The 26323-nt window shown below is 36.4% G+C and overlaps 1 protein-coding gene across 14 annotated transcripts in view; it reads right to left on the reverse strand.

The window, feature by feature from the left end:
* ASPH (aspartate beta-hydroxylase) overlaps positions 1-26075 on the reverse strand; it is a 109879-nt gene extending 83804 nt beyond the window's left edge. For 10 of the 14 annotated variants that reach the window (XM_051770950.1, XM_051771002.1, XM_051770967.1 and 7 more), the window contains exons 1-3: positions 25818-26075; positions 9000-9149; positions 6933-7001 (exon numbers count right to left, since the gene is read on the reverse strand). In XM_051770950.1, the coding sequence (XP_051626910.1) occupies positions 6933-7001; positions 9000-9149; positions 25818-25878 (280 nt within the window). In that variant the 5' untranslated portion in view covers positions 25879-26075. Of the gene's footprint in view, positions 1-6932; positions 7002-8999; positions 9150-11408; positions 11572-12191; positions 12465-18805; positions 18936-19461; positions 19527-25817 lie in introns of those variants that run through there. The other 4 variants (XM_051770984.1, XM_051770975.1, XM_051770917.1 and 1 more) reach the window with 4 other exon arrangements.
* Between the last annotated feature and the right edge of the window lie 248 nt (positions 26076-26323).

A 26323-nucleotide genomic window follows, 5' to 3' on the forward strand; every position in this document is an offset into this window, starting at 1 on the left:
TGCATTAAATACTTCAATTTAGCAAGGAATGGAAGACATTAAGTTCTAATTTCCAATTAGTCTTTAATATATTCCATATTACATTAGAAATACATAATCACAGCTTCCCACCTCCATAAAAGGCCCACCTTAAAAACTAAAACAGATTTAGAACAGCCCTTGTGATTGACTATTATATTAAAGAAATTACTGAAGACTTAGTTTGAAAACAGACAAATCAATGGGAATAAACCACATGACAGAATATCTTCTGAATACAACAGATGTTAGCTGACTTAGAAATAAATGTTTCTGTAGAATTTTCAAGCACTTTTACATTAAGTGCTTTTCTTCGAACAAGTAAAAAGAACCTATCTGAGAAATCAGTGAATCACAAAATAAGTATTTATTAAAATTATATTTCACAAGAGAATTATCATTGTCATGTCTATATTAAAGGATTAACATAAATATGTATTTACAGAATGCAGTCATGCTAGCATACTTTACAATCAAAGCTGTTACAAAATGCTTCAGTTAACGTTTGCTAGAAAGACAAATGTTACAGTGTTAACAGTAGAGGTTATTACACTTAAGCTTTGTAAGTTTTGTGCATAAAATGCACAAATTGAAGCACATACAGAAACCAACTACACAGCCACAGATACATGTTTTATTCTAAATATTTACACAACCACATAATATGTGTCATCCTGTCACAAAAATGGAAAAATCATTGAAAGGCTTTCAACTATTGAAACTGCATAGCATGGATGACTTTAGTTCAATCTTTATAGCATCCATTTGGGAGGTTCCCCTCAATGTCATAAATTCTTGTTATATTAAGACTGATGATTTCATGGACATTTTCAAAAGCCAATCAAATTAGTCTCTCAGTCTCACTGGTTCTGTAAATCCAAAATAACACAAGTCTTTTTTCCCTGAACCCCTTCATTCTGTGACGTACCATCAACATCATCTGCAGCTTCGCTTTCTTCTTCTTCTAGTATTTCAAAAGGAGTCAATACATCATAGAGAAATGAGAGAAAGCCATAAAACCAATCAGAGCTTTCCTCTGCTAAAATATTAAGGACTTCCTCAAGGGAATCAATATTTTCATTACTGCCATCTTTGGTCAGGCCTACACAAGAATAGAGGAAAGAGAGAGAGAGGGAAGGGGAAAAAAGAGACAGCAGTTAGGTGGAAAGAGGAAACTGTAAAAGGAGGATCTGTGAAAGATATCTGATGTCACAGACATCAGTCTTTACAGGAATGCTAATTAGGAAACAGAAAGATGTTAAGAAAGTTGAATCTTTCCAAGTATAGACTACAATTTGGGCAATAAACATGCAAAACATTATGCCAGAATCTTATTTAAAGAAAAAAAGTGGAAGCTTTGCTTTGCCTTCTTCCTAGTCCTAAAACCAAACCCATTTATATTCAGTTTTCTTGCCACAGTATTTACTTTTAGCCAATTTTTGTAACAGTAATCTTCCACTACTTTAAAATCATCCAATTTGTCTTTTTTTATTTTTTAAACCATCATGTTCAAATTTGAGAGCTTGCAACTCATAGCTGAGATAACATTTTAAAGCAAAGAGTATATAACCAAACTTGTCACAAACGTGCTGTTAAGGATAACAATCTACCATGCAGAATTTTTCATTTTGCGTAGAAGTGAGGATTCTAATTGCTGGGGTGGGGGGAGGAGTTGTTTTGCAGTTTGTTTGCTTGTTTGGGTTCTTTGACACGTTTCTCAATCATTTTTGTCAGCGACACATATTCTACATGATACACTTGGTCCTCAGGAATCATTTCCAAATCTGAGGATATAGAGAACACCAGATAGAAATGAAAAGGTAGCCAGTAGAAAGGGTATATGTTTTGTTATACAGAAAATCTAAAGCAGGGTAAAGAGTTTAAGTAGAGATGGTCAGAACAGCAAAGAAAGAGCTTGTCACTGCTAAACTCCTTAATACTAGAAGTTGCTATTTTAGGTTAGAAGACCCACTGATCTAACTGGCATTTGTAAAATACAAATAAGCCATGAATAATGCTTTTTTCCACTCCCTTTTTTTGGTTGTTGAGTTTTTGTTTTTTGTTTTAGGGGTTTTTTTGGTAGGTTGGGTTTTGGCTTTTTTTTTTCCTTGTTGGGGTTTTTTTGGGTTTTGGGTTTTTTGTGGCGGGTGGTGTTTGTTTCTTTTTTATTATAATCCCCTGGTTTATAGTTATTATTAAATAACATTTCAACTTTTCCATTCTGGGAAAAGCACAACAGAACGACCAGGCAATGACAAACAGTCAATTACTGGTATGCTTTAAAGCTGAAGAGGGAGGAATTTCCCACACTTCTAACTAGCACAACCCTTCTCTTGTGTTAAAAGGACAAGAAGAAAAGTGAGCTAAGGGTGAAGACAGATTGTTGAAACAAAGTTAAGTGACCATGTTGCACATGCAGACTACAAAGCAATATTAGATGCAGGTTAATGACACACTCAAGATAGAGAAGTTCACGGCAGAGACATTAAACACTTTTTAAAACATTTTTCTTACAGCACATAGTGAAAGTATCAATGATAATTCTGAGGAAACTTCCAAGTCCATGATATTCCACATCCTTGTAACTGGATGCCCAGAACCTCTGCTTGAGTGACCAGCCATTCTCTTTAACTTTTCACTGGATAGCCCAAAGGTTTAAAAATGACTGAATCCAGGAAGCAATCAAGGTATTATAAATATCCCTCTCCAACTTCTTCCATGGTTTAGTTCTATAAAAGTTAAATTTTATAAACAACTTTATGCACAGTAGTCAGTCATCATTCTAACTTGTTTTCAAAATTTGGATCAAGCAGGACATAAAGACATAAACAAAAGTAAGAATATTTACTGAAGAATGAAATCTCAATTTAAGAATGGAAACCTGAACCAAAAAACAAAATTAAGAAAAAATAAAATCTAAGTTACAAACACAGAATTATAAATATTTGTGTTATTCTATTCTGTCAGAATCTGGCATAAAAACCAAAAACACAAAAAACTCCATATCACTCCCAAAAGATCTCATGCTAAAGATATCATTTCTGTAAGCACATACAGAATCACAGAGATGCCCCTCTTCTTGCACTAAGTCAAGAATAAGACTCTTGGGCAGTTACCTTACAGCAGCATATTTTCTTTGACAAGATTAGGACACCAAAGGGGACCACAGAAACTGGGAGAATGTGTCTTAACAGCCTTTGTAATTAATAATCAAACTATTTTTCATCTTCGCTTGCACCCATAATCAAGAACTGCTTTTCAAAGTAAAAACTCACATACTAATAAGCTCACATAAGCATCCTAACAAGTGTCTGGAAATGGTGACAAAACCAGAACCGTTCAACTAAGTAGCCCCACTATGAGTCACTAGCAGTGACTCACAGGGAATAAATACTTTATTTCAAGAGAAGTTTTCACATCACAATTTCAATTAAAGTGATCAAAGGTGTCAAAAACTTTCTCACTTCAATAGTGTTACCACAAGCAATGGGGCAGAGGGCTTGCCTACGTGCATTTAACGAGACAAAGCCTTCCTTCTCCTGCAAACATCTTTTATGAGAATGAGCACAAGCAAGCCTTTAATATTTGAAGGTGCTACAGTAGAACATGAGAAAAGTGGAGAAAAGAATGAAACTTATCCTAAATAGCTGAACTGCACAAAAATAATTCTTTTTAACTCCTATCACATTATCACAGATTTTTTGAATGTGCCATCTTGGTGCGACTGCCTGCAAACGTACTTTTCTATTAGAGATGAACCAGGGGAAAAGAAGTTAGTTTACCTCGATTATACTGCTTACTACCTACTCTCTGTTTGCTGATACACTAAGGTAGGGTTTTTCCATTTTCTGCGTAGCTGGACTACTCTGAACTAAATGTGCAGGAACAATATAGCGATGGCTTTCTGTAGCTGCAGTTCCAAAACTGTGCTAACCGCTGGACCCATTTAAGCAGAATTTCTCAGGGTATTTATTGTTGCTTGTTAAAAGGGGCTGAAGTATAAAAAAAAAAGTAGTCTTGGCTCCAAAAATACTAATACAACAGAGTTTGGTACTCCCCATACATGCCGGTTTTTGGTAATATTACTAAAGACATTGTTTCTCTGTACTGAGTTAAAGCAAGTACATAAGTATAACACTCCTCTGAAGACTAATACCCTTCAAAGAACAATCAGAGTGAAAAGACAAATTGGGAAGAGAAGTACTGAAAACAGCAGCCTTCAAAGAAGCAGAGTATGAAGCCTCTCTTCCCATTACCAAAGGAATTCAGTAAAAAGAACCTCACAAATACCTATGAAAAAGACAGAATCTGCAAGACATTGTCAGAATAGCTTCAATACATTTGAATTTTCACCGTGGATATTTTTTTATAAATGCTACAATACTAACTACACAAATACCTGGGGTTGGTTGACTGCTAGGGTTTTAGGTGGTTTGTTTTTTGGAGTTTTTTTCACTTCTCTTACCTGGGGGAGTGGGGGAAGTGGGGAGGAACACACTTCTTGCACACTCTTTTTAAAATTACACAAATACCTGAAGAGAACTTAATCATCAAACCTCCTTTGATTACAACAAATAAAAAGTAAAGACCCTATCATATCTTATACAAACAAACAAAATAATGAATTTTAATTCTTCTATTTAGGTATGCTCAAGTAGTACAGAAAACTATTAAGTTATCAGCTACTAAACCATCTTTTAAAATATAAAATAAACTCATGCTAGGAGAAGCATTTCTCAAAATTAAATTAACTTAAAAGGTATTTACCATTAACGTGAAATTAAATCTTGAAATTTGTAGTGAAAACTGAACAGTTATAGAAGCAGACAACATTAAACCATTGTGCATGCCACAATTTCCATATACACCACTAGTGCCATAATGGTAAAAGAACAAAAAAGAAAAAAGCATATGAATTCCTATCATTAAACATCAAACTGCAGTAACTCCTTTTTTAGCAGAGAAACCATTTGCTGTTACGGCAAGTCTGACTCAGAGAAAAATCCCAGAAAGTAATAAGCCTTCAAACACAGCACATGTACTAATAAAATCCCCACAAACAGAAGGAGCTATGCATTTAATACTTAGATAATTACCCTAATATAGCATATAGTTTACTATATGGTTTTCTTTACTACAAAGACTTAAGTCTATAAAGCAAATTCCTTAAGAGGGAATCCAGTTTTCTAGTTTCTGCATCAATGAAATAATTTCAGTCTGCATAGTGGTGTTCATTTTTTAGTTCATATTAAATTTTAAATACAAACAGGCACAGTAACTTATAGGAAACTTACATACTAGTCATTAGGAAAAATATCTTTTACATTTATAACTTTATTAGTGTCACAAAACTTCAAAGTTTATAATTTCTTTTGTACTGTAGAAATCATCATCCAATTTAAGTGAGATTAAATAATATTTCTAAGTGATTATTCAAAAGTAATAAAAATAAATTTTATCTGTGACCTTTTAATGTTACGTTTGAAGTATAAGGTTTAAACACGTGATAAGACAAGCTTATAATAGAAACACTTCCACGTACTGGCAGAATTCCCAGCTATATCAAGCTGCATAAAACAGAGATGTAACAAAGCAGCAGAATGTTCCTGGCTACCACCCTGGCAATCTGAATCCAACCAATAGGACCCACAAGAAATGGATACCTCCCTTCTGTACACTACGTAACAGATAGAGAAAGACTAGGATGATAACTGTATGAAATGTTACCTTATTCACCCCTAATAATTAACACTTAATCTGTAGCTCTGAAGCCATTCAGGGCACTGGAGATTCTTTGGAGTGTCTCTCACATTCACACCACTGCAAAGTGGTTTCGAAATTTTGATTACATGGGTTTTATTTAAACCAAGACGGAATTAAACAAATGAACACACACCCTCCAAAGACTTGCTTATTCCTCCAGATATAAGTAGGAAAAAATAATCTGATGATAAACTGATTTTTATGGAGTACAAATTTCAAATACCAAACCATAACATCCTAATATACTACTACTAACTTCTATTAGTTTGATACATTCCACTTTGTTCTCTACTCAAGCTATTGTTTACTCTGATGGGTTTTTTGTTGTTTTATTTATTTGTTTAATTTGTCAGGTTTGTGTGCTCAGAATAGGTGTACATTTGAACAAACCAGTGAAAGAAAACTACACTTTCTAACTTCAGGTATCCAAGAACTATCTATCCAATGCTTCATTGTGAAGCAGAAGATGGCAGTGTTTTAAAAGATGTAGGTAGAAGAGTAGCATCATGAAGTACGTCTAGTGACTGAAATTTCCCTTTGAAGATACACAGTGAGCAGAAAGACATTCTCACAAATTAAAAGGAACAGAAGCTTAAACTCAGTGTTGCAATGTCAAAGAAGAAAAATTCATGTCATGTACTATTTCCGAAGGGCAAAGAAAACGAACAGACTTCTGGAGAATTCAGAATAGAGGAAAGACAGTACAAAAATACACTACACAATCAGTCATCTAAGAAGTACAAAGGCATGTTCAAAGTCATTGTAAAGTGGGTCTGGCTTAAAATGTTAACATAAACAATGTTTTAACTCTTGAAACATCCTAGGTCCTATATCTGATAAATTTATTAATAATCACCACCATCTTTCAACAGCCAATACAGCAGCAAACACCTAATTTCAAAATCATCCTGTAAGTAATTAAATGCTTTCCACTTACATTGACATATTAGGAGAAAAAGAACAAAAATTGCTATAAGTTGCACACCCAATCCTACAACTTGCATTAAGAAAAAACCTATCACAATTAAATCAATTTAAGTTCTCCAATTAGAAAAACAAAAACCAGAAATACTGTTTTTATATCAAAAAAAAGCCAAACTTGAACATGCCAACTGAATTATATAGATTATTCCATCTGTATTAGTACTTGCCTAGCAATACTTTAGCATCTTCCACATCAAAATCTCCATCTCCATCAGCATCATAAATCCCAAGCTTGCCTAGGAGTGCAAAGAGAGGAGAAAAAGACAATTCAGCCATTTGTTTCCAACACAGTGTTTTCAATGTGCAGTGACTAACTGTCAATGCTAGATTGTTACCATATATTTTTTAACAATTTATGTGAACTCATAACCACATTTTAAATTTCCTGGAAAATACTACAGATATTTCAAGTTCCATCCTGTATCTCCTATATTTGAGACTGAACATGAGTTTGTTTTTTTTCTGCATGTTCTGTAATTACGTACTTGACATGAACATGCTTTGCTTAGAATAAAATTTAGGCTCACAAGGAATGTTCAACATGTTTGAGGAAAAATAAATAATAAACCAAAAATCAATCAAATAATCTGAATTTGTTTTCTGATTACATGCTTCCTGAAATTCTAAATTCTCAGAAAACATACATATACCTATATATAAGTACAAAATTTTTAGTGCCAAGTCAATAGAAAGTAAGCAGTCCACCTTCCAGACAAAGGAAAACATTCACAAACTTTATCAACACTTGTCTAACCTTCCATGCAGACAAAAAAAGTTGTTTGTTTTTCAGACATGACTAATAAATCAGACTTCTCACTTTTATTTTTGAAACTGCAGCTCTACCAGCCCTAGGTATGTGCAATAGGAGAACTCAGTTTCTACTAAAAGAGAATTTTCAGCACAGAATTGTGGTATCCAGGATCTGAAGCGTCCTGGGATCATCAAGTGAGTAGAGATGTATCTAATTATAGGTTTGATAAAATTCAGACATAACTTTTAACAGGATTAAAACTCTGCACAGTTTTCAGAAGAACTCTGTGTCCTAGTAGGTTGACAATATATTACACTTGTCATTCTCTAAATGGAGACAGAATTTTATTGCTAACAAAATAAATGAAATATGATTAATATGGTACTTAGAAAACAGTTTTGTGGAATCAAAAATTCAGACTTGGGTCTAGAATAGTCAAAAATACATCCATCAGCATTGTATGGAAGCAATCCACTAGAAAGTATCTTTATCAGTTTATGGTTAAACACAGTAGACTGGTACAAAAATGTAATTCTCTAGAAATAAGAATAATATCATCTTCAAAATCATGAAGAATGAGACAGATGAGAAATGACTGAGTTTCATGTGACAACAGAAGAATAGTAATTCTCAAAAAAATTAAAACCGTAACAAAATAAATCAAAACTTTCAGCCAAGGGACTGTAAAGCAAGCTTATTTCTCCAATATCCTACCTTGGAGGACCTCTGACAAGTTATAACGGAAATCCTTTGCTTTGGCTGCATGCGTAGTAAAAATATGAAAACCATTATTTGCATCACTAGACCCAATTAAGTTGCAAACCAGAAGCTTCTCTTAAAAAATTGGTCCAGATCAAAAAAAACCATGTTCCTTCAGATTTCTTAATTTTGTAAAACTACCAGTTGCAAAAGTGCATGTTAAATCCTACAACATCAAATATAACAGCCGTACCTGTGGACATACATCTTGAAATTGGAGACACTAATTTGCACCCTTAAATATTATATTAACAGTACTGTCTTAAAATTGTCATACTGAGATACCATTATAAGCTTAAAACTGAGGTCATTGAACAGCTCACTCATGAGAGGATAACTGATTCGTTATTCTGACCCTACAGGCACCACAGTCCATCAGAGGAGGAATATCATTAGCTGCCCACTTTCAACCACTGCTGCAAGTTTCTGAGAGCTTATATTCAAACAATGCATATTTAGGTCACCTCTCAAGTGAACTACAGTATACATGTTACAAAGAGATCCTGAAGGATGATGCCTTTTCAGTTTTATGAGAATCCCGTTTTAACATCATAACAGCGTTCGGCATTAAAACATAGTTTTTGAAATACCTTGCTTATTCTTATCATGTAGATCACTTGCAAGCACTGCAGTAGTCAAATCATCTATCTAATCATTTAAAATGGCCTTCATTAAATGAATATCGTAATCTTATTAGAAGAATCTTAAGATTTAAAATTCTTACCTAGAACTTCTTCATAATCTACAAGTTCAAACCAGACAACTGCTACTGATGTCCAAACTCCCAGCAAAGCAAGTACCATAAACCAGGTGAAAAATGAGCTTCCAGAGAGGCCTTCTTTCTTTCCATTCTTGCTTCCTCCATGCTTAGTCTCTGTTAAAATAAGACAAACAAGTAGGAAAAATGGATTTGTGTAAGAGTTAAAAAATTATTATTGAGGATATAATTATAAAACTTGTTTCTTATGACTATACAGAATACAAGACATTTGAGCAACAGTTTTTTTAGTGGTTTTTGTTGTTGTGGTGGGGTTTCTTTGAGTTTTGTTCAGTTTTTATTTTTAAACTTTACCACTGTTACTTGCTTTTCATATCACTGGGAATTACCGTGGGAAGCTTGATGATTATCGAACCAAAAGCCTCATAAGCAACTGAACACCAAATGCCCCCATCTAATTTGTCTTACAACTTAGCCAGAAATCCCGCCTAACTCTCCCTCCCCCCTTCCTTGTGTATTTACACAGAGCTTAACATTTTTGAGATGCTTTGCATTTGTGCCCGCAGTTCCCAGGCTGCCACCAGAGGACACTATGGCCAGCAGAAAAGCTTCACAAGAGAACTGTTTCTCCTGAATCAAGTTTCAATAGTACTTGAAATAGCTCAAAGAACAACGTGACAATTCAAACAGCCTAAGAAAGCTCTAAAATCTGAATCATATTAAGGCTAAGACTCCAAGTTCAGACACACTTAACCAACTAAAACATCTTTCCTATAGCTTAGAATCAAACAGAGATTCACACCATGCTAAATAACTTTAGACTTCCAGTCCTATGGAACATAAAAGTAAAAGGATGACACAGAGATATAACGCAAATCACCATTTCATTAATAACTGCGAATATGGAAAGTAAATGTATATAAAAACCCCCAAAACAAACCACTAGAAAAAGAGAGACCTTGACCTAGATGTGTGTAGCAGGTTTCAAATGGGCTTTGCCACTAGCAATGATATAAATTGCTTGATCTGTGCTTTTAGGATCATTTTGGCAAAAGAGGGATACATATAGTAAATAAATACGTAACCAAAAAGATGCCTGTGGCCTTTCTCCAAAGCTCAAGGTCTGCTCTGCTGCCTCCTGATATTACTGCTACAAAGCTGGCACTCCGCTGCAGTTTCATGTCCATCAGTCTATTCCACTTCATTCTGTTCTAAGAACCAACTTTTGCCAGTTCAGCCACACGCACTTCCAGTCATTCAAGCAAAATTATTTCTTATATATTTTGAAGGACTCGAGGAACTTTGCCATGAATATTGTGATAATACAATAAGGTAAGGAGTTAACTTTATCATACTAAATGCAAGTAATGTTTGATGCATTTATCAGCACTGATCATAGAAAAAGACAAAAAATACTCTCAATAGCTAAATATCATTGCAATTGTTTTTTACAATAAAATGGAGTAACTCTGAAAGATAAGTAATGAGAGATTGGTAACAGACTTATTTCTATAACAGATACTATATATAAGTACTTTCAGACCCTGCTTGCCATCAGGTCTACAGCTGTAATAAACTACCCTTTTATTATATTCATTGTGCTATATATCAGGTTCAGACCAATAAAATCTCCACTGATCCACGTCAACTCTTACTTAGCTCAACATTTTATTGAAGAAAAAAAAACTTTTATTGAGACTACTCCCTTCAAAGATCAAATTTCGTTTCTTTTCTACATTAAACACAAATGTCCAATAATATTTAGAGAGAAATTGAGATAACTCAGGCATGTATCGCTTGCTACTGCAGAGTCCCCTAATTAAATATATGCAATGTCCATATACTCAGCTCATTTTAACATCTCTCTTGTGGGAAATGCACAGGTAGCCTGGAAATAGAGGGAAAGACAAGCACTGTGCACCAGTACATTCAGAAATATGCTCAACTGTATATGAATTTACTTGAAGTACTCTTGAGCTGGAAATGTTAATATTCAGAAATAAACAGTTATAGTATGTAAAGGCAGGGCTTCACTACACCTGTGTTCCAAGGCAGTCAATGAAAGTTTCATATGTACTTAAAATTAAACCCCAAGGCTAAAAGCATTTTAAAGGATTCTATGTTACAACTTTGTTCTATAGCAAATAGGAAAGAGGATCTTACTGCATTTCACACTCATTTATCTCACTGTTTTCTACTGTTTACTGCTAGTTGCCTCTGAGGGAAGAAGCTTTACTTGTTAGAAGAACGGGAAAATGAAAGAAAAGACAGCTTATTTAAGTAACTGAGCATAGCTGTTCATATTTTTTTCAGTATAAAAGACTATTTCACGCTAAATCCTCAAAAACAGATTCTGCTATAAAAATATAATTCACAACAGTCACAAAGGTACATTTTCATGCTGTGGCTTCCTACCTTATAGCAAAATTATTTTCAAAACTCTTGAAAAAAACCAACTCAACCATGGCAGCATGATCACGCAACACTTTTATATAAATGGAAGTTACATAACATAGAATGCACCTATGGCCTGCACAAATAACGCTACATACAGGGTCAGAACAAAACATTGCATGCACTGAAGCTGGCTCAGAGCTCATTCCAAACAGTTAATTCTCAACTCAAGCCCTTTCCCTGCACATGCTGCCAGCTATGTCAAAAGTAGGTCACTTGCCATATCTGGTAAGCCTGTGCTTACACCACCAGATGTCTTTATGCAGACATCAGAAAGTCTTAAAGCACGCTCCATCCCTCAACGGCAAATCTATACAATCCTGTACCTCACCCACTCCCTCATCAAGTCACTCCTAGACAAAAATGTATGAAACCCCTTTTTCTTTAGCTTACCTTCGCGACACCTAGCAATTTTACATACTCCAAAAATAACTCTGAAGTCAGACATTTGAAGACAAAACGATGTCTCTTATGTTAACATATGCTCTACTCAAGCAAAAAATGCTGCAATCCTTGTAACAAATGTTACAAACCTGCCTTAAACTCATGAAATACCCCTAGTCCAGAGAACATATAATCAAAGAGAACAGATGCAGGCTGTAACGCACACTAGAACAGCAAACTGACAAGCAAACACCAACAAATGACAGTAAGCCGGTTACTTTGCCGATTACAAAATCAGACATAACTGTTATATGAAAGTACACATTTTCCATTTGCTCACAAAAAAGGTTAGGATTATACCTGCGTCGTCAGCCATAACATTAGTGCTCGATTTCCACAGACAGAGCGAGTGTGTATCTCCAAAAATTAATGTTGAAGGTAGAATAAGAAACGATTTATCCTCACTCCAGCCTTGCAACAGGAGCAAACAAGTTTTTTAAAGCCAGCTCAGCTGGAACCCGAAACTGGACCCAAGAGAAACCTCTCCTCCAAATCTATTTTTAGAGCAGTTATCCTGAGGAGCCAAACGCTTTTCAGAACTCATATGGCAATCTAGGTCTGACGACAATCAAATTCACTTACTCCTCCAAACAGAGCATCCTGGGTAGTTGATCCTTTCCCCTCCCCTTAATCCTCCAACATAAAAACAAGAGCAAATGAAACCGAGCACATTGTACTGTAGTATTTTTGCTGCAAAGCACGCCACAGTGCCTGAGCTCTAACGACACTAAATCCATGCGCATAAGCTGAAACACAAGTCCGGACACAAAGCTTGCCTGCTTGCATTTGTCAAGTTGGCCCTCATCCAAGAAACTTTCTCCATGTTTGCACTCCTCTACCAGGTTTCCCGAGTAGAGACTGTTCATTTGGAACTTGCTAACTACTTAAAGAGAAAAGAGACAACTAACTTCTATAACTTAATTCTGAGTTGTTGAAAGAATTACTTGAAACCAATTGCACACATTCTTGACAAAAAATTTTTGGATCCGAACTGTTTCCTGGTGCACATTGTATATGCTTCTAGCAGACCCAAAGAAAGGTTACTGACAGTTTTGCCAAAGGAAATATTGTTTTCCTAGCGTGCAATATACCACAAGCCATAAAGTGAAACCAGGCAAAATTTCCATTGCTTATTCGTTTTGGGTGGAAGTCAGAAACTAACTCATTTCTCATTCACAGCAACCCTAATAAAAACTTTACGATCTAGCACTCTGTCCTTCTTCCTCCACGCTTCTTTGAATAACACAGCCATAAGGTAGATGGAGTGAACAGAAGAATGTTACAGCTACTTTGAAAAACAACATACACCTCCTGTGGTTTCAACATCCAGCAACTAATTGCCAAATGCAATTCCCAATAGCTCAAGGGAGAAAAAAAGTGAGAAAAAGTACCACTTTAAGACTTTTCAAATGGATGAGAAGCAACTACAGGCAGTTGATTCTATAACTAATGTATCTGTTAACTACTTTCAAAGCCACTTGAACACATTAAACAAACCAAATGCTTTAAGAAAGACATCCTGACTAGTACATTTCTGTGACTTAGCTGATGCATAAGCAATTCAGAGCAAAACAGAAAGAAAACTTGAAGAGTAGAAGTTACCAAACATATGGAGAAATCAACGGCTTATTAAGGAAAATAATTTTACATGCAGTGATATGTAGTCTATTGCATGTAAACCATACAGTGTTTTGACAGGCATCAGATTAGGCAATTTGTTGCAACTTCACTTCAGCTGCACCTGCATTTGCAGACACCAGATCTTAGTACAAGTGGATTCATAAAGCACTCAACCGATGCTGAGAACCTCAAGTCCATATAATACATGGGGGGACTGGTCTGAAGTAGGACTTACCTGGCTGAATGCCTATAAATGCATAAGTTTTTGCTTCATTTCACTCAGACCTAAGTGAGCATATTCCATCCAGGTACAACAGCAGATTGCATAACAGCAAGTGAAGACAGTCAACAAACTGAGTCCAGATGTACACTCCAAATCCGAACTAAGACATGTATGTTGACATTTAACCAAGTACCCACAGCTTTAATCTTGTGCCCTTTAAAAACCAACTGATTGCAAGAATATGTCTTCCCAAGAAGGGACAAACATCTTTCTGATTTTCTAAAGCTAAAATGGGGAAACTCTTCAAACTCATCAAAAGGAAAATGGCCAAGAGAAAGATGGACCAACTGGGGGTGCACACAACTGATTATATACCCCATGAAAAACACACATTAACACACACCTTGAAAAATACAGGTTATATGTGTATCTCCTGGAATGTTATAGTTCAAAATACCAAATAATATAATTTTCATTCATTTTATGAAAGACAAAGGTTAAATTTAATTTATATCTCTTTACAATACAATTTGAGATTAGGATAGCTAAGTCAGCAGTCAAAACTTCTTATAAGGTCTTGTTCTGCTGCGTTCAAATGCTGTCACTGTTTGCTGGTTCTTTTTGAAGCAAGTCAAATTGCTTCACTAACACTCAAAATTATTACTCTTCTCCTCATTTGTATAACTATTCCAAAATTTTAAAACTATTTTCAAGTTAGTTTTGCTACAATTATGCAGTCCACATATATTTACATAATTTTACAAAAACATAATTTACTATCAAGATTAGTAGCATTAGTTCCATCTCTAGATCACAATTAAAGTGCAAGCAAAAAAGTTTAGAGGCAAAAGAGTCAATTACAAACACAAACAGTCAGGCTTCAAAGCATCCATTCAAAGCTTTCATAATTTGTATAATTATTTCCCACAAAGATGCATTAAGAAGTAATATGGAAGCACTTATGGATTATCTCCTGAAGAGAAGGGTGCACACAAGCAGGCAGTTACTAGAAATTAGAAATATATTAAAAATACTTTCCCCTTTTCTATTAAAATACAAGCTTTCCCCCCGCACTACTGTGAGATCATATATCTGTATATAGACACACATCCTTTTTGTGATATTCATCTTAAAATCTAGACTTGATAAGCACTTGTGTTGAACTGTTCCATTCTGAGAAGTTCCCACACCATAATAACTGCTCTACTATCCTGAGGTAAAACATGTTTTCATCTTCAATTTTCATTCAGTGTTATTCTATGCCAAGGGTAGAATAATACATTTTCAATGGACAAATCTGTGCTTTTACAAACTCTATTTCATTTTTTTAAGAGACTGTTTTCTCTCTGTTTACTCTACAGACGGAACATGAATTTTTACTGAAATACTTACGGTATCATTCATGAAATATTCTAACCTTAAATTTTCACAAATATCCATACTCAGAAATTTTTGTTGTTTTACAAACAATCATGGCAGCAGGGTCTTTAGAGATAAGATCAAAATTTTAAGCTAAAGATTTACTTTTAATAAATTCTATATAAATTCTTTGTGATAGAAAATTGATTCTTCCTTTTAGTTTCTAAGAAATTTTCTTCACCACAACTTCAATGGAAATTATGGGAGAAAAGAGTGGTTTTTTTAATTATTATTATTATTTGTATTAAAAACTAGATCTCTGGTCTGAACTTTATATATCCTAGTCTACATGGTTATAAAGATACCTGTGCATGTTATTAAAGGACTTCAATAACCTAAATCAGAAACTTACTCATTAGGAACAGGGAAATAGATGGAACAGAAATGTTCAAAGAAAACACAAAGACCAAAAAAAATTTGAAATAAAAATTAACCAAGTGAAATGCAATTTGGTCTCTCATGCTCCCACTTCACAGATTTTAACATCAGTATTTGAGGAACTTTTCCTTATTCCACATATAATCAATCTACACATAAATCTCTAAGGTCCTTAATTTTTAATCGCTACAAGATTTCTCACAGTAAAATGTCCTACTATACAATCGAACATAAATACTGAAACCAAGAGCAAAGTCATAAATTCAGGATTAGACAACAAAGCAGGCTGATCATGGAGATGCGAGGGTGGTCATCTGGAGGTGGAAAAAAAACAAATGGAAAATAAAGGATGCATCACAAAATATGTAAAAGAACTGTAGGATCATATGCACCCTGCTGAACTTCCCTAGTGAAAAGAAGCCCCTCCCTTCAAGAGATTAAGTGATTCCATTGAACCATCTCCTCGAATTCCACACTTAATCAGGATGTGAAAGATCAGAGACTCAGTTCTCTCCTCTAGAGAACAGTGTTTGAATGTCACAGGTCTAAAATACATTTTTAAGTATACCCAAAGGTATAAGAACAAAGCCATTTTAGTCCCTCAAAATGAAAATATTTATTTGGCCACAACAGTAATTTATAAGAGAGGAGCTCTGCAGAACAGAGACTAAAACCCAGTTTTCTCCCTCCTTTCTAAGTAAGAAAGGTAACTCCAGATATACCCGACCTATGCTCACATTCACTCTCAGTAGGCTGAACTTTTGTTTCACATTGAATTGGAACAGTTTCAACAACGAGAATCTAAAATATACACTCTAACTTCTATTCAAGTATATCCTATAAACAGCAGCTGCAACTCTGGAAATCAACCAAACTTATTCTTCCTCAAGAAAACAGAGGTAAATATTTTTTCCTCCTCTGTCCTGGGTGAGAGCTCCAGTTACCAAAGTATTGCATAGAACTAAGAAACAACTCTTTAAAGCCCTTCTTGTAACCATAACACCTGTTTACACAGAATCAGGTCTGTGATCTTATCTGAAAACATGCTTCAAGTAAAATAGACACATATAGGTTTTTTCCTTTTTTATATTCAGTTTATAAAGAGATGGTCAATACTTGAGATGGTCAAAAGGCCCGTTTCTGAATATAAGCTGCTATTTCAAAGTACTTTTAAGCCTAGATATACCTTTCTGACTCATAGGAAGTACCACAATATTTAGAGGAGTTTTTCAGTTGCAAACTAAGGTGATTTATTACTAAGTTAGAATTAATTATTCTTCAGAAAAAAAAATCCAAAAAAAGAATAAGATTATCATCTGGCTGGTTGATGTCAAGTATCATTCCCAGGGTGGGGTTTTTTTACTTATTTATTATTCTTCAGTAGTTACATTTTTCTGGCTATAAACAAAATCCTGATTGCTTTCCATTTACACTATTCTTCTAAGACACACATACACAACAAAAATAATAAAATTTTTTCACAAGAAATCTACTCATAAAAGAAACATCACAATAATGATTAGCTTCAGGGTTGTTGTTTTGTTTTGTTTTAAAAACCTAAGGTTTCCTCTCTAAGATAAAAACAGTCACAAAGAAAAGATAAAGAGAAACTTAATGAGAAATTTTGTTCTAGGAGTTTGCACAGTTTCATAAGACTTGTCAAAGGCACTTGATCTAAATACAGCACAACAGTGAGCTCTACTTGCAGTGCTAGTTCCACACTTTTCAGTGAAGTTTGGAGAGACCAGCTGTTTGTCCCCTTAAGAGCTGCTGCTGTTAACAACTTTCTTCTAGAGTCTTTTTTATCTAAGCATAACTGCTGAAGTCAGAGGAGGAAAAAATTAATACAGAGATATAAGAGAACATCCTGAATCTGCACCTGCTAACTTATTCAAATTTTGTCCAAGCCATGGTTTGGCTTTTTCTTTTAATTTTTGGATATTCAGATGAATATTTCTGAGTAGTTCTTCAAGTAGGATTCTTCAAGGAAAAAACATACAGATGCACAATGTGCACACAGCTTAAATGACTAATGACACCACTTACAACTTGAAAGAGTTTTATAATGAACACTGACTATCAACAGGAATATGCTTAAAGTAGTATTTAATGCATCTATCACTATCTGAATACTTTGGATTACTCTTTTTTCTAACCTTTTCTCCACAAAATTAAAGATAGTACAATAACAGGCTTAGAGAGTTACCACTTCAGGAAAAAAAAAAACAGGAGTCCTGTGAAGACAACAAAAATATTTTGTTATATATTTACCTAATCAAAATAGATTTGCATGGAAAAGTACCTCCCTACATTCTTCCCAAACACTTAAGACATTTTTCTCCAGTTTTGTTCTCATGTGTATACAAGCACAAAATAGAATTTAAGTCCAAAACTGAATGTAGAACTTGCATCTTATAAACTTACTTGACTTACACATCAAGCCAAGAGGCTCAAAGTTAAGACTACATGCTTAAAAAGAAATTTTATTTTGCCTCCAGCTAGAGGAATAACACTTTTGTATCAGCTGTAGTACCAATGAGTAGGCAAAATTAATACTGATTTGAACTGTACAGATGACTTAAAGATTTTTATTAGCTGCTATTTTCATTAACCAGCTCTCTTCCACGGAACATTTGGAAATAAGATCTAAAATTATACAATCTACCTATCTTGCACCTGAATGATTTAAGGTAGCCAACAGTCCTACATAATTACTAGGTTAATTAAATATTTGGTTGTATTTAGGACAGAGCGGAGTTTGGGGAAGGTAAATGTGGAGAGGAAATACAAGAAATACTTGGGCCTGGAACATGCAAATTTTGCTGGTGGTGACCTTTAAAAAAGATTCTATTACATAAGGTTGAAAATCCTCATCTCTCTCTATAGCACTCTGGCATTAATTTAAGGGTATTTTTTCCTTGTTCCATTTTCCTATCCTGTAAAGTGGGTCACATCAATTTGTTTTAGCAACAAGTCCTAATTAAGCCACAAAATAAAGAAAACAGATTATGTCATTTCAGTTCTTCCAATTTTTCTCATAGTTTGAGGGAGTTCAAATAGAAAAAGTCTTGTTGCCATGCAAGTATCTACAACTCTGCTTTTCCCAGGTTTCTGCTCATGGAAAAAAAAGAACATTTTAAAATGTTTAAAATGCCTAAAACTTATTGAAGTTTCAAGTCTGATACTAAGCCAATTTAATTAGGTCTTAATCCATACGGGTACTATGCAACTGCAACTCTTACAGAGTACAAAAGAGCTTTTAGGTGTCTCATACCTCAATTGTATAAGTAGTTATTAAAATATGTTGTTAGGAGGTCTCAGTTGCAGAAGAACTGCTGTTTTCACAACTTTCTGGTTCCAAAAGATACATCTGTGTCTTCTAGTTACTACTATGTGTCCTCTAGCTAGTATGGAAAGAAATAGCACTACAGTTACACACTGCTATACGAACTTTCTTTAAGAATACTAAAGAAAATTTAAAAAATTTAAAAAACACTAGGGTGAGGAGTGAGATATGTTGCATTAGTAATAAATTGCTGATTATCAAACAACCTCAGGAAATAAAATTGCACAACCAGAAAACCACTATTGAATAGTTACAACCCCCCCAGGTATTAAATGCTTTGTAAAGAAAGTCTTCAAACAACTTGATAGCATTCGCTATACCAGGTTAAGTACATGCATAATCATAGTGCAACTCCATATGAAGGAGACTAAAATTTGTTTAAGTTCTAACAAAGCTGAACCACACATACTACAGGATGTTCAAACTCAGTATATATGTATCTGCACACTTAATTTCCAGTATGTTTAAAGACACATAATATTATGATTTCCACTTCAAAGCATAGCTCAAAACTTTCCCATGCAAAGAGCTAGCTTGTAGATGCAGTTAGGAAAAAGATTGCTGCAGGCTGTCACACAGATTACCAGATTGTGATCTTCATCAGGAAAGAACCACTTGAGGTAAATCAGAACTTCATTGCTCAAGTTCTCTACAATGAAGAATTCAACATAAGAATTAGGATAGAAACTCTTACTACATGTTTCAAAGTGATTCCAGCTGAAAACGAACACTTCCTCTCCATACAGGTGATCAGTTACAGGGTTTTTAGTTTAAAGAGACAGCAATATTGAAGTCTCACCTCTTTATGCACCCTGTAATTAGAAATAATCTTGACACACAGGCCTTCTTACTGCTAGTAAATTTTGTTGTCTTTACTGAAGCATTTATATATCCAGCTACTACATTAGCATAGCCAACAGAACCATTCACCTTTCTATGTTCACACCATGGCTCCATGATGACATGAACAAATGTAAAACTTCGGATTCAACCTCACCCTCCCTTGATGCCCACCCACTCATTGTCATCTCTTCCCTTCTCCACTGACCTTCCCTGAAGCTGTGCACTGAGGCACTCTGAGGGGAAAAAATGGAAGAGAATCAGCTTTCCGCTTATCAGTTCCCTGTGTGGTTCACCTCACACCTGCACAGCCAATAATTCAGGTACAGGGAAGGGGAATTGAAAAGAGGAAGACTGCAGAGCAATCTCAAACCAGATGAAGCTGACTGCAGACCTATAGCATTGAATTACATATAAAAAAAGAAAGGAATTCTTAATTCCCCAATATAACATACGTCCTTGGGGTCTGAACCTACATTAGCTATGACCTCTGATCAGGAAACTTCATGTGCATTCTCAAAGGAATTGCCAAAATCTGAGAAAACAAACTCTCCCTAATACTGGTGATACTTTAGGTTCTCCACTTAACGTTTTAAACAAGCCTTATCCTCAAAAGGCTATCGAAAAGGTTACCTCATGGACCATTTATACACTTAGCAAAATGCTTAAAAAGTATGTTAAAGTAAACATCCTTACAGATGTGAAGTGCAAGTTTCTTCCACATTTGAAGCACCATGAATAACATCTTTCAGGTAATATACATTAGGAAACACAGAGCGGGCCCGAGATTTCAGCCCACGCTGGATCAAAAGGGACATGAGAACTTTCCTTGATGTCTTTATCAAGTAGCAGTATCTCTGGAAGTATGGAGAGGAATCTCCCAGTGCTCCAAACTTCTTCAGGAGAAAAAGTACTGATAGAGAGGAAAGTATCAGGCTTTCTTTGTATTTATGCCAACCATACTACACTTAACTATCAATCTTAAAACCCAAAATAATACATCCTTGAGAAAAAGCAAAGAAATCCAAATATCAGGCAAGATGGAAAAATAGGTCATAAAAGCATATACTGTGTTCAAATTGATTGTTTTTCATTGCATAGTGACCTTGGCACTCAGTTACTGTACCTTCCAATAGCTAACAGTGTAGAGAAAGTTTCATTCAGATAAACCTAAGGGATGACAGAGTTGTCTTTCTAGAGCTCACCTGACTCAAGTTCTAGACAAATGAATCACTGGCTATATCAAGGATTCACTATTCCAATGCAAATCTGCTCATGTATGCAGAGGAATACCAGTGTTAACCATTTTAAGAATATTATTTATATCACACTCATTTAATCAGAGATAAGAGAACTGACTTGTTTGAAGAGATACTGCCTGAAGTTTTGTACAGGACATCTAAAAAAGGGGGGAAAAAAAGAAAAAAGAGAGGAGCAGAGAGGAGGGAAACTAGCAAATCCTGTCATTTCACTGGTGGCTCTCCTGCAACACACCATGCAAATTACAGATGTTTGGATCCTTACTGTTGCTACCAATTTTTAATTTGGCAGATTATTTTACAATATATTAGAATGCTTTCCAGAAAGGTCATGCTGAACAAGACACACAGCAGACATAGGAATCAGAAAGAGATAGCTGTCTACATTTTCAGAGTTTTGCTAATTGTATTAATATGGTTTACGGTTTCCTGAAGATTTAGAAAGGAAGTATGCACACATAGTTGTTATTTAGGTAGTTTGTCCCTGACATGAGCAACTCATACTTTGAAAGCTATAGTTAGCTTTAAGATAACAGGTACACATATGCCATTAAAATTCAAATATCTAGGATTAGTCTCACAAGCCACAATCAACTTTCCTGGTAAAATCCATTTTGTTCTAAATACAGAGACATGTTTTTACCAGTCTGTCTCAAATTGTTTAAAAATAGAATCTGGCATGAATGCTAAAAATTCAAGATCTTCAAGCAGTTGTAAGCAACTAAACTAGGAAATAGGATAAGCTTGCTGAAGAAATCACTGGAGCTTTTCTAAAAGAGTATACAAAGTTTCCATCAATGAGACACAAAGTATTTCTCATTTGTCTGCAATAGAACTATAGTAACTCTAAGAATTAATAACAATCCACTGTACACTCCTGAAGACCAAAAATGTTACAAGAAAACATTTTAACCTTGGGTTAAAACAACCAAATCAAAGCACTGAGCAGGACACTAACAGAATTCATAAGAATTCATTTTAGTTCAGCAAACACTTGGACTTCAGTCATCTTTGGTCAGCAAACACTTTGACAAGTCGAAACATTTGTTAAGCCCCACAAAGCATCCCAAATTTACATCTCACTTATGACCTCCACTACCTTAGTATCCTTCTTCCTAATGATAACAATTAACATGAAGAAGGAAATAAAGGATGAATTGTAACACAAGAAATCAGATTATACACTACACAACTGTAAAGTCGAGAGCATAAGCAAGCACAGTGGACAGTAGTTCAGGTTATAAATTAGAGAGACAGAATTTTTAGACAGATAGAAGCATCATATTTAAACAGCATCAATAGTGTAACTAGATGTTATACTACAGCACAGCTGGGTAGCTCTGAGAGACCAGAGAATGCACAGGCAATCCCACTTCAAGCATTGGAAGCACTGATGTGAAGTTCAAGATTCCCAAGAGCCAGTGTAAAAACTTCAGCAGGAAAAAAGTGACCTGTTTACATGATGAACTTTCTCTGCTCTTATCATAAATAAAAAGGTAACGGACAGACTCACCCAGAGAAAGTACACTACAAAGTAGTCTTTACAACAGAGATGAAACAAAAAGTGAAAGTTCTTGCAAATTAACAGGTAAAACTTCTTTCTAGAAGTGATACTGTTAAATAAAGTAGTAATGTTAGCATAAAATTGCATTTCAAGAAATCTGAAAAAAGCTGAAAAGCCAAAAATTAGCCAGAGAATTACATTAAAGGATCTTAGAGGGTCCAAAAAATGAGTAAAAGGAGTTAAAACCTTGGCAATACATTTGCACATATAAGGAAACCACAGGGTTAAAACAGCAAAAAGTGAAAACATCTTTTGGGATCTTGCAGAGAAAAGCAGGTGATGTCAGAAGATTCTTAATCCTTAATGTGGAGATTAAAGAAAATTTATCAAAGTAAAAGTAAAATTATTTATCATCATAGAGACTGAAGTCAACACAGCCTCAGAACTAGCAGAGATACGATTATGTTTATTTTAATATAAAATACAGTTGTTTGTAGATAGAGGTGATGCCTTGTGTTGGAAATGTGGGGTTTCCATATTCCCTAGCTTAATGGAGAACTCCTCTCCCACTTGGCTTTAGAAATGCAATGAAAACAAACAACAATTATTGCACAACTATATGATCAGTAAGAACTATGTTTAAGTAAGTCCTTACTTATGTACTATAAGACAAAAGACACACACACAGCAACATAATGATAAATGTCTTAACAGTACTCTTACTTCTACAAGCAAGCATAGCTTACAAAGTAATCCATATTTTTTCAGCCATCTGTATTTCAAAAGTAGCTAGGCTGCTGATCCTCACTCTCACTCCTGTGGCTTTTCCACAGGCACCTGCTAATGCCCATGATATTTCCAAATTTCACATCTCATGAAATCTGAGGGAGATAATTCATGACCAGGTGACACACATTTGTTCCTGCACCAAAACTGTCCCTCACCTAACTACGCTTCAGATAATATTGCAGCAAGTATCTATTACTTCATCTAGCTGTTTAAAACTGATATTCTTCATTTAGAGAGGCCACATCTTGACAATGGACTCTGTCGACTAATGATAAGAAGCCAAACTTTCCAGTAAAGATAATAACAAACACATTTCCCTCTCTAAGTATCCCCAAACTGTCAAATTTTTCCCTGATTTTCACTTCAGTATAAATAAAATCACTGGCACAGTCATACAATTCTGTACATGTCATTTTCAAAGAAGCATCCATGAGTAGCAGTACAAATAGTAGCTTAAATACAAAGATATTTTTTACTTAGGACTGATTTGACAGTGTCTTTTATCTGACTTCTGAGAGTAAAAAGTAGAGTTCTATTTCTAAAAAATTATTTAATTCCATTTCTGGTATTTCAGTATATTTGAAGACACCTATATAAACTACAGCTAGAACTATTTCGGACTTAATCTATTTGTAAGACTACTGTAAATATTTTGTGATGCAGAAACCTAAAAGCAGATTACTACATTCAAATGCAGGCATTGTCTTGAGTGCACAGATTTTGAGACAAGCTGTTAGCCTCAGTGGTTTCAGAGCTGTGAGCAAGGCCTTGGCAAGAAGCCACATCCTCTCCCAAGAACTGCTGTAAAAGTGAATACTTCCACCAAGTAAGAACTGCCTCAAACTTGAGGTTTTCAGACTTCACAGTCTCGCCATCTCAAAATTATTTCCTCATCTCATTTTCACATCCCTTGTCTGCTGTGAAGACTCTGTTCCTCCAGCTGTTCCTTTATTCACACAGGAGTAATCATCCCTTACCTCTTTCTGCAGCTGCTACAGTGACAACAGCACCAGCTTCATGCTGTAATTGCTATGGTTGTCCAAGGGATTTTAACTAGGAGTGTCTGAAACTAACAAAACACTTGTCCAAATTTAAGAGCTTACATCTTAAGAGTGCCAAACGTGTTACCAAGACTGCTTCATCCCATCAAAGATATGTTTTAATACAAAGAGATAACATTTTACTCAGACTGCAAACAAAAATCTATGGAATACTTTTTTTATTCAGAGATTCAGCTTACTGATAAATTTATTTTTCTGCTGTTGACAAACCTTTAGAGTGATATTTAAAATATTAACAGTACCATGTTCAGTATTCAAAATTATATCAGGGATGCATGTTTTTAATGCATTATAATTGAAAATCTGTATTCAGCATGCTTAACACTGGGTGATAATCAGAACACCTCAAGTCCAAGCAATAAGTGTAATTAATACATACTCTACAGCATAAGTCAGCCATTGAAAAATGATTTAGAAATAAAATAAAAACAATACCTCTTCTATGAACATCGCAATATCATCTCTAAACTCTCTGAAGCTTAAGTATATTTGAAATCTTTCCCTCTTAATTCATCATGTGATAGGTAAACTAATCCTATATGGTTCCTCCTTTAATTAGCACTGTTCTCCCTACTATTGCTGTATTCAAAGAGGGACAAGATATAATTTCTGAATCACTGCATTTCACCACTGGAGCTCTGTCCACAATAAGCTCGAAATCTAAGAAGCTAAAACACGTAAACATCAATGTCTGATAAGAACACCTCCTCTCACTAGAGCGGCGTGTGTGGTTGCATAGTGACTCCAGAAGTACATACACCTTCTCCTCTTTCAAGCATGTCCTGCTATGCTAAGAAATGCTACTTTCCCTACTTAAATTGTCCACACGCAGCAGTTTATGAATACTCAGATTTGTTAAGGGGTTCTTTACTGGTAGGGTGGGGTGTGTGGAGATCGCTGCCTCATAAAATCTTCTGCTCGCGTTTTCCCGAGATTATTCCCCCTTGCCTCTGTATTTACAGAAAACACCAGCTCAGATGCTCCATCTACAACAGATAACATAACTTAGATCTAATGACCTGCGTTGCTAATTAGGTCAACCTGAGGAGATACTCCACATCCAAGTTTGGACACAAGAATAAAAGCGACTTGAAATTAGAGCATCCCGGTTCTACCCCCACCTCCCGGAGGAGAGCTCTGAGGAACGGATACCCATGGATGCCGCGGCCTGCCCGGCGCTCACCCCAACCCCTCTGCGGAGCCTCCGAGGGGCGTCCCCGCCGCCCAGGCCCGGCGAGTTTTCCCTCCACGTGAACGCCCTGGAGAGGGAGCGGCGGGAATGCATGGGGCAAAACTCGGCCATCGGCCCCTGTGTCCCCCTCCCCAGCTCGCGCAGCGCCGGAGAAGGGGAGGGGAGGGCAGGGCGGGGGAGGCGGGAGAAGGCGCAGAACCCCAGCGGTCCGCCTGGGGCTCCGGGTCGCCGCTGGAGCCCCCGCCCCTTCCCCGCAGAGCTACGGCCTCGCTCCCGCGGCAGCGGCGCCGCTCACCTCTCTTGGAGCCGGGGCTGGGGCTGCCGCCAGCGGCTCTGGAGCTCTTGCGCGAAGCCATCGCACCTCCTGTCGGGCCGCGCAGGGGGCGGAGCGGGAGCGGGAGCGCGTAGGGACCCGCGGCCGCCGCCACCCGATCGCGGCGCGCGAGCGCCCTGCGCCCCCGGCAGCGCGGCCCCGAGCGGGCCTGACCCGCCCCCCCGCCCGCCGACAGCCAATCGCGCCAGCGAGGCGGGCCGACGCTTGCCTTCGATTGGCCGTGGCCCCTGGAGGGGGCGGGGCGATGATGCTCCGGCTGCGCGCGCCCTGCGCGCTCCCGCGCCACCGCCGGCGCCTTTGAACGTGGCAAACGCGGGCGCGAGCGGCGGTTGCGGCCTCTCGCGAGGGTTCGGGCGCGCGCGCCGCGAGGGGGAGGGGCCGTCCTCGCGGGAGGGGATGGAAAAGGTTGGAAGGTAGAGTTGGATGAACTGGATGGGATGGTCCTTCCTACGGAGACTCCACTCAAA

Source organism: Manacus candei, unplaced genomic scaffold (genome assembly GCF_025592945.1).
Source record: "Manacus candei isolate 608988 ecotype Guabito, Panama unplaced genomic scaffold, ASM2559294v1 h1tg000008l, whole genome shotgun sequence".
NCBI classification, from domain to species: domain Eukaryota; kingdom Metazoa; phylum Chordata; class Aves; order Passeriformes; family Pipridae; genus Manacus; species Manacus candei.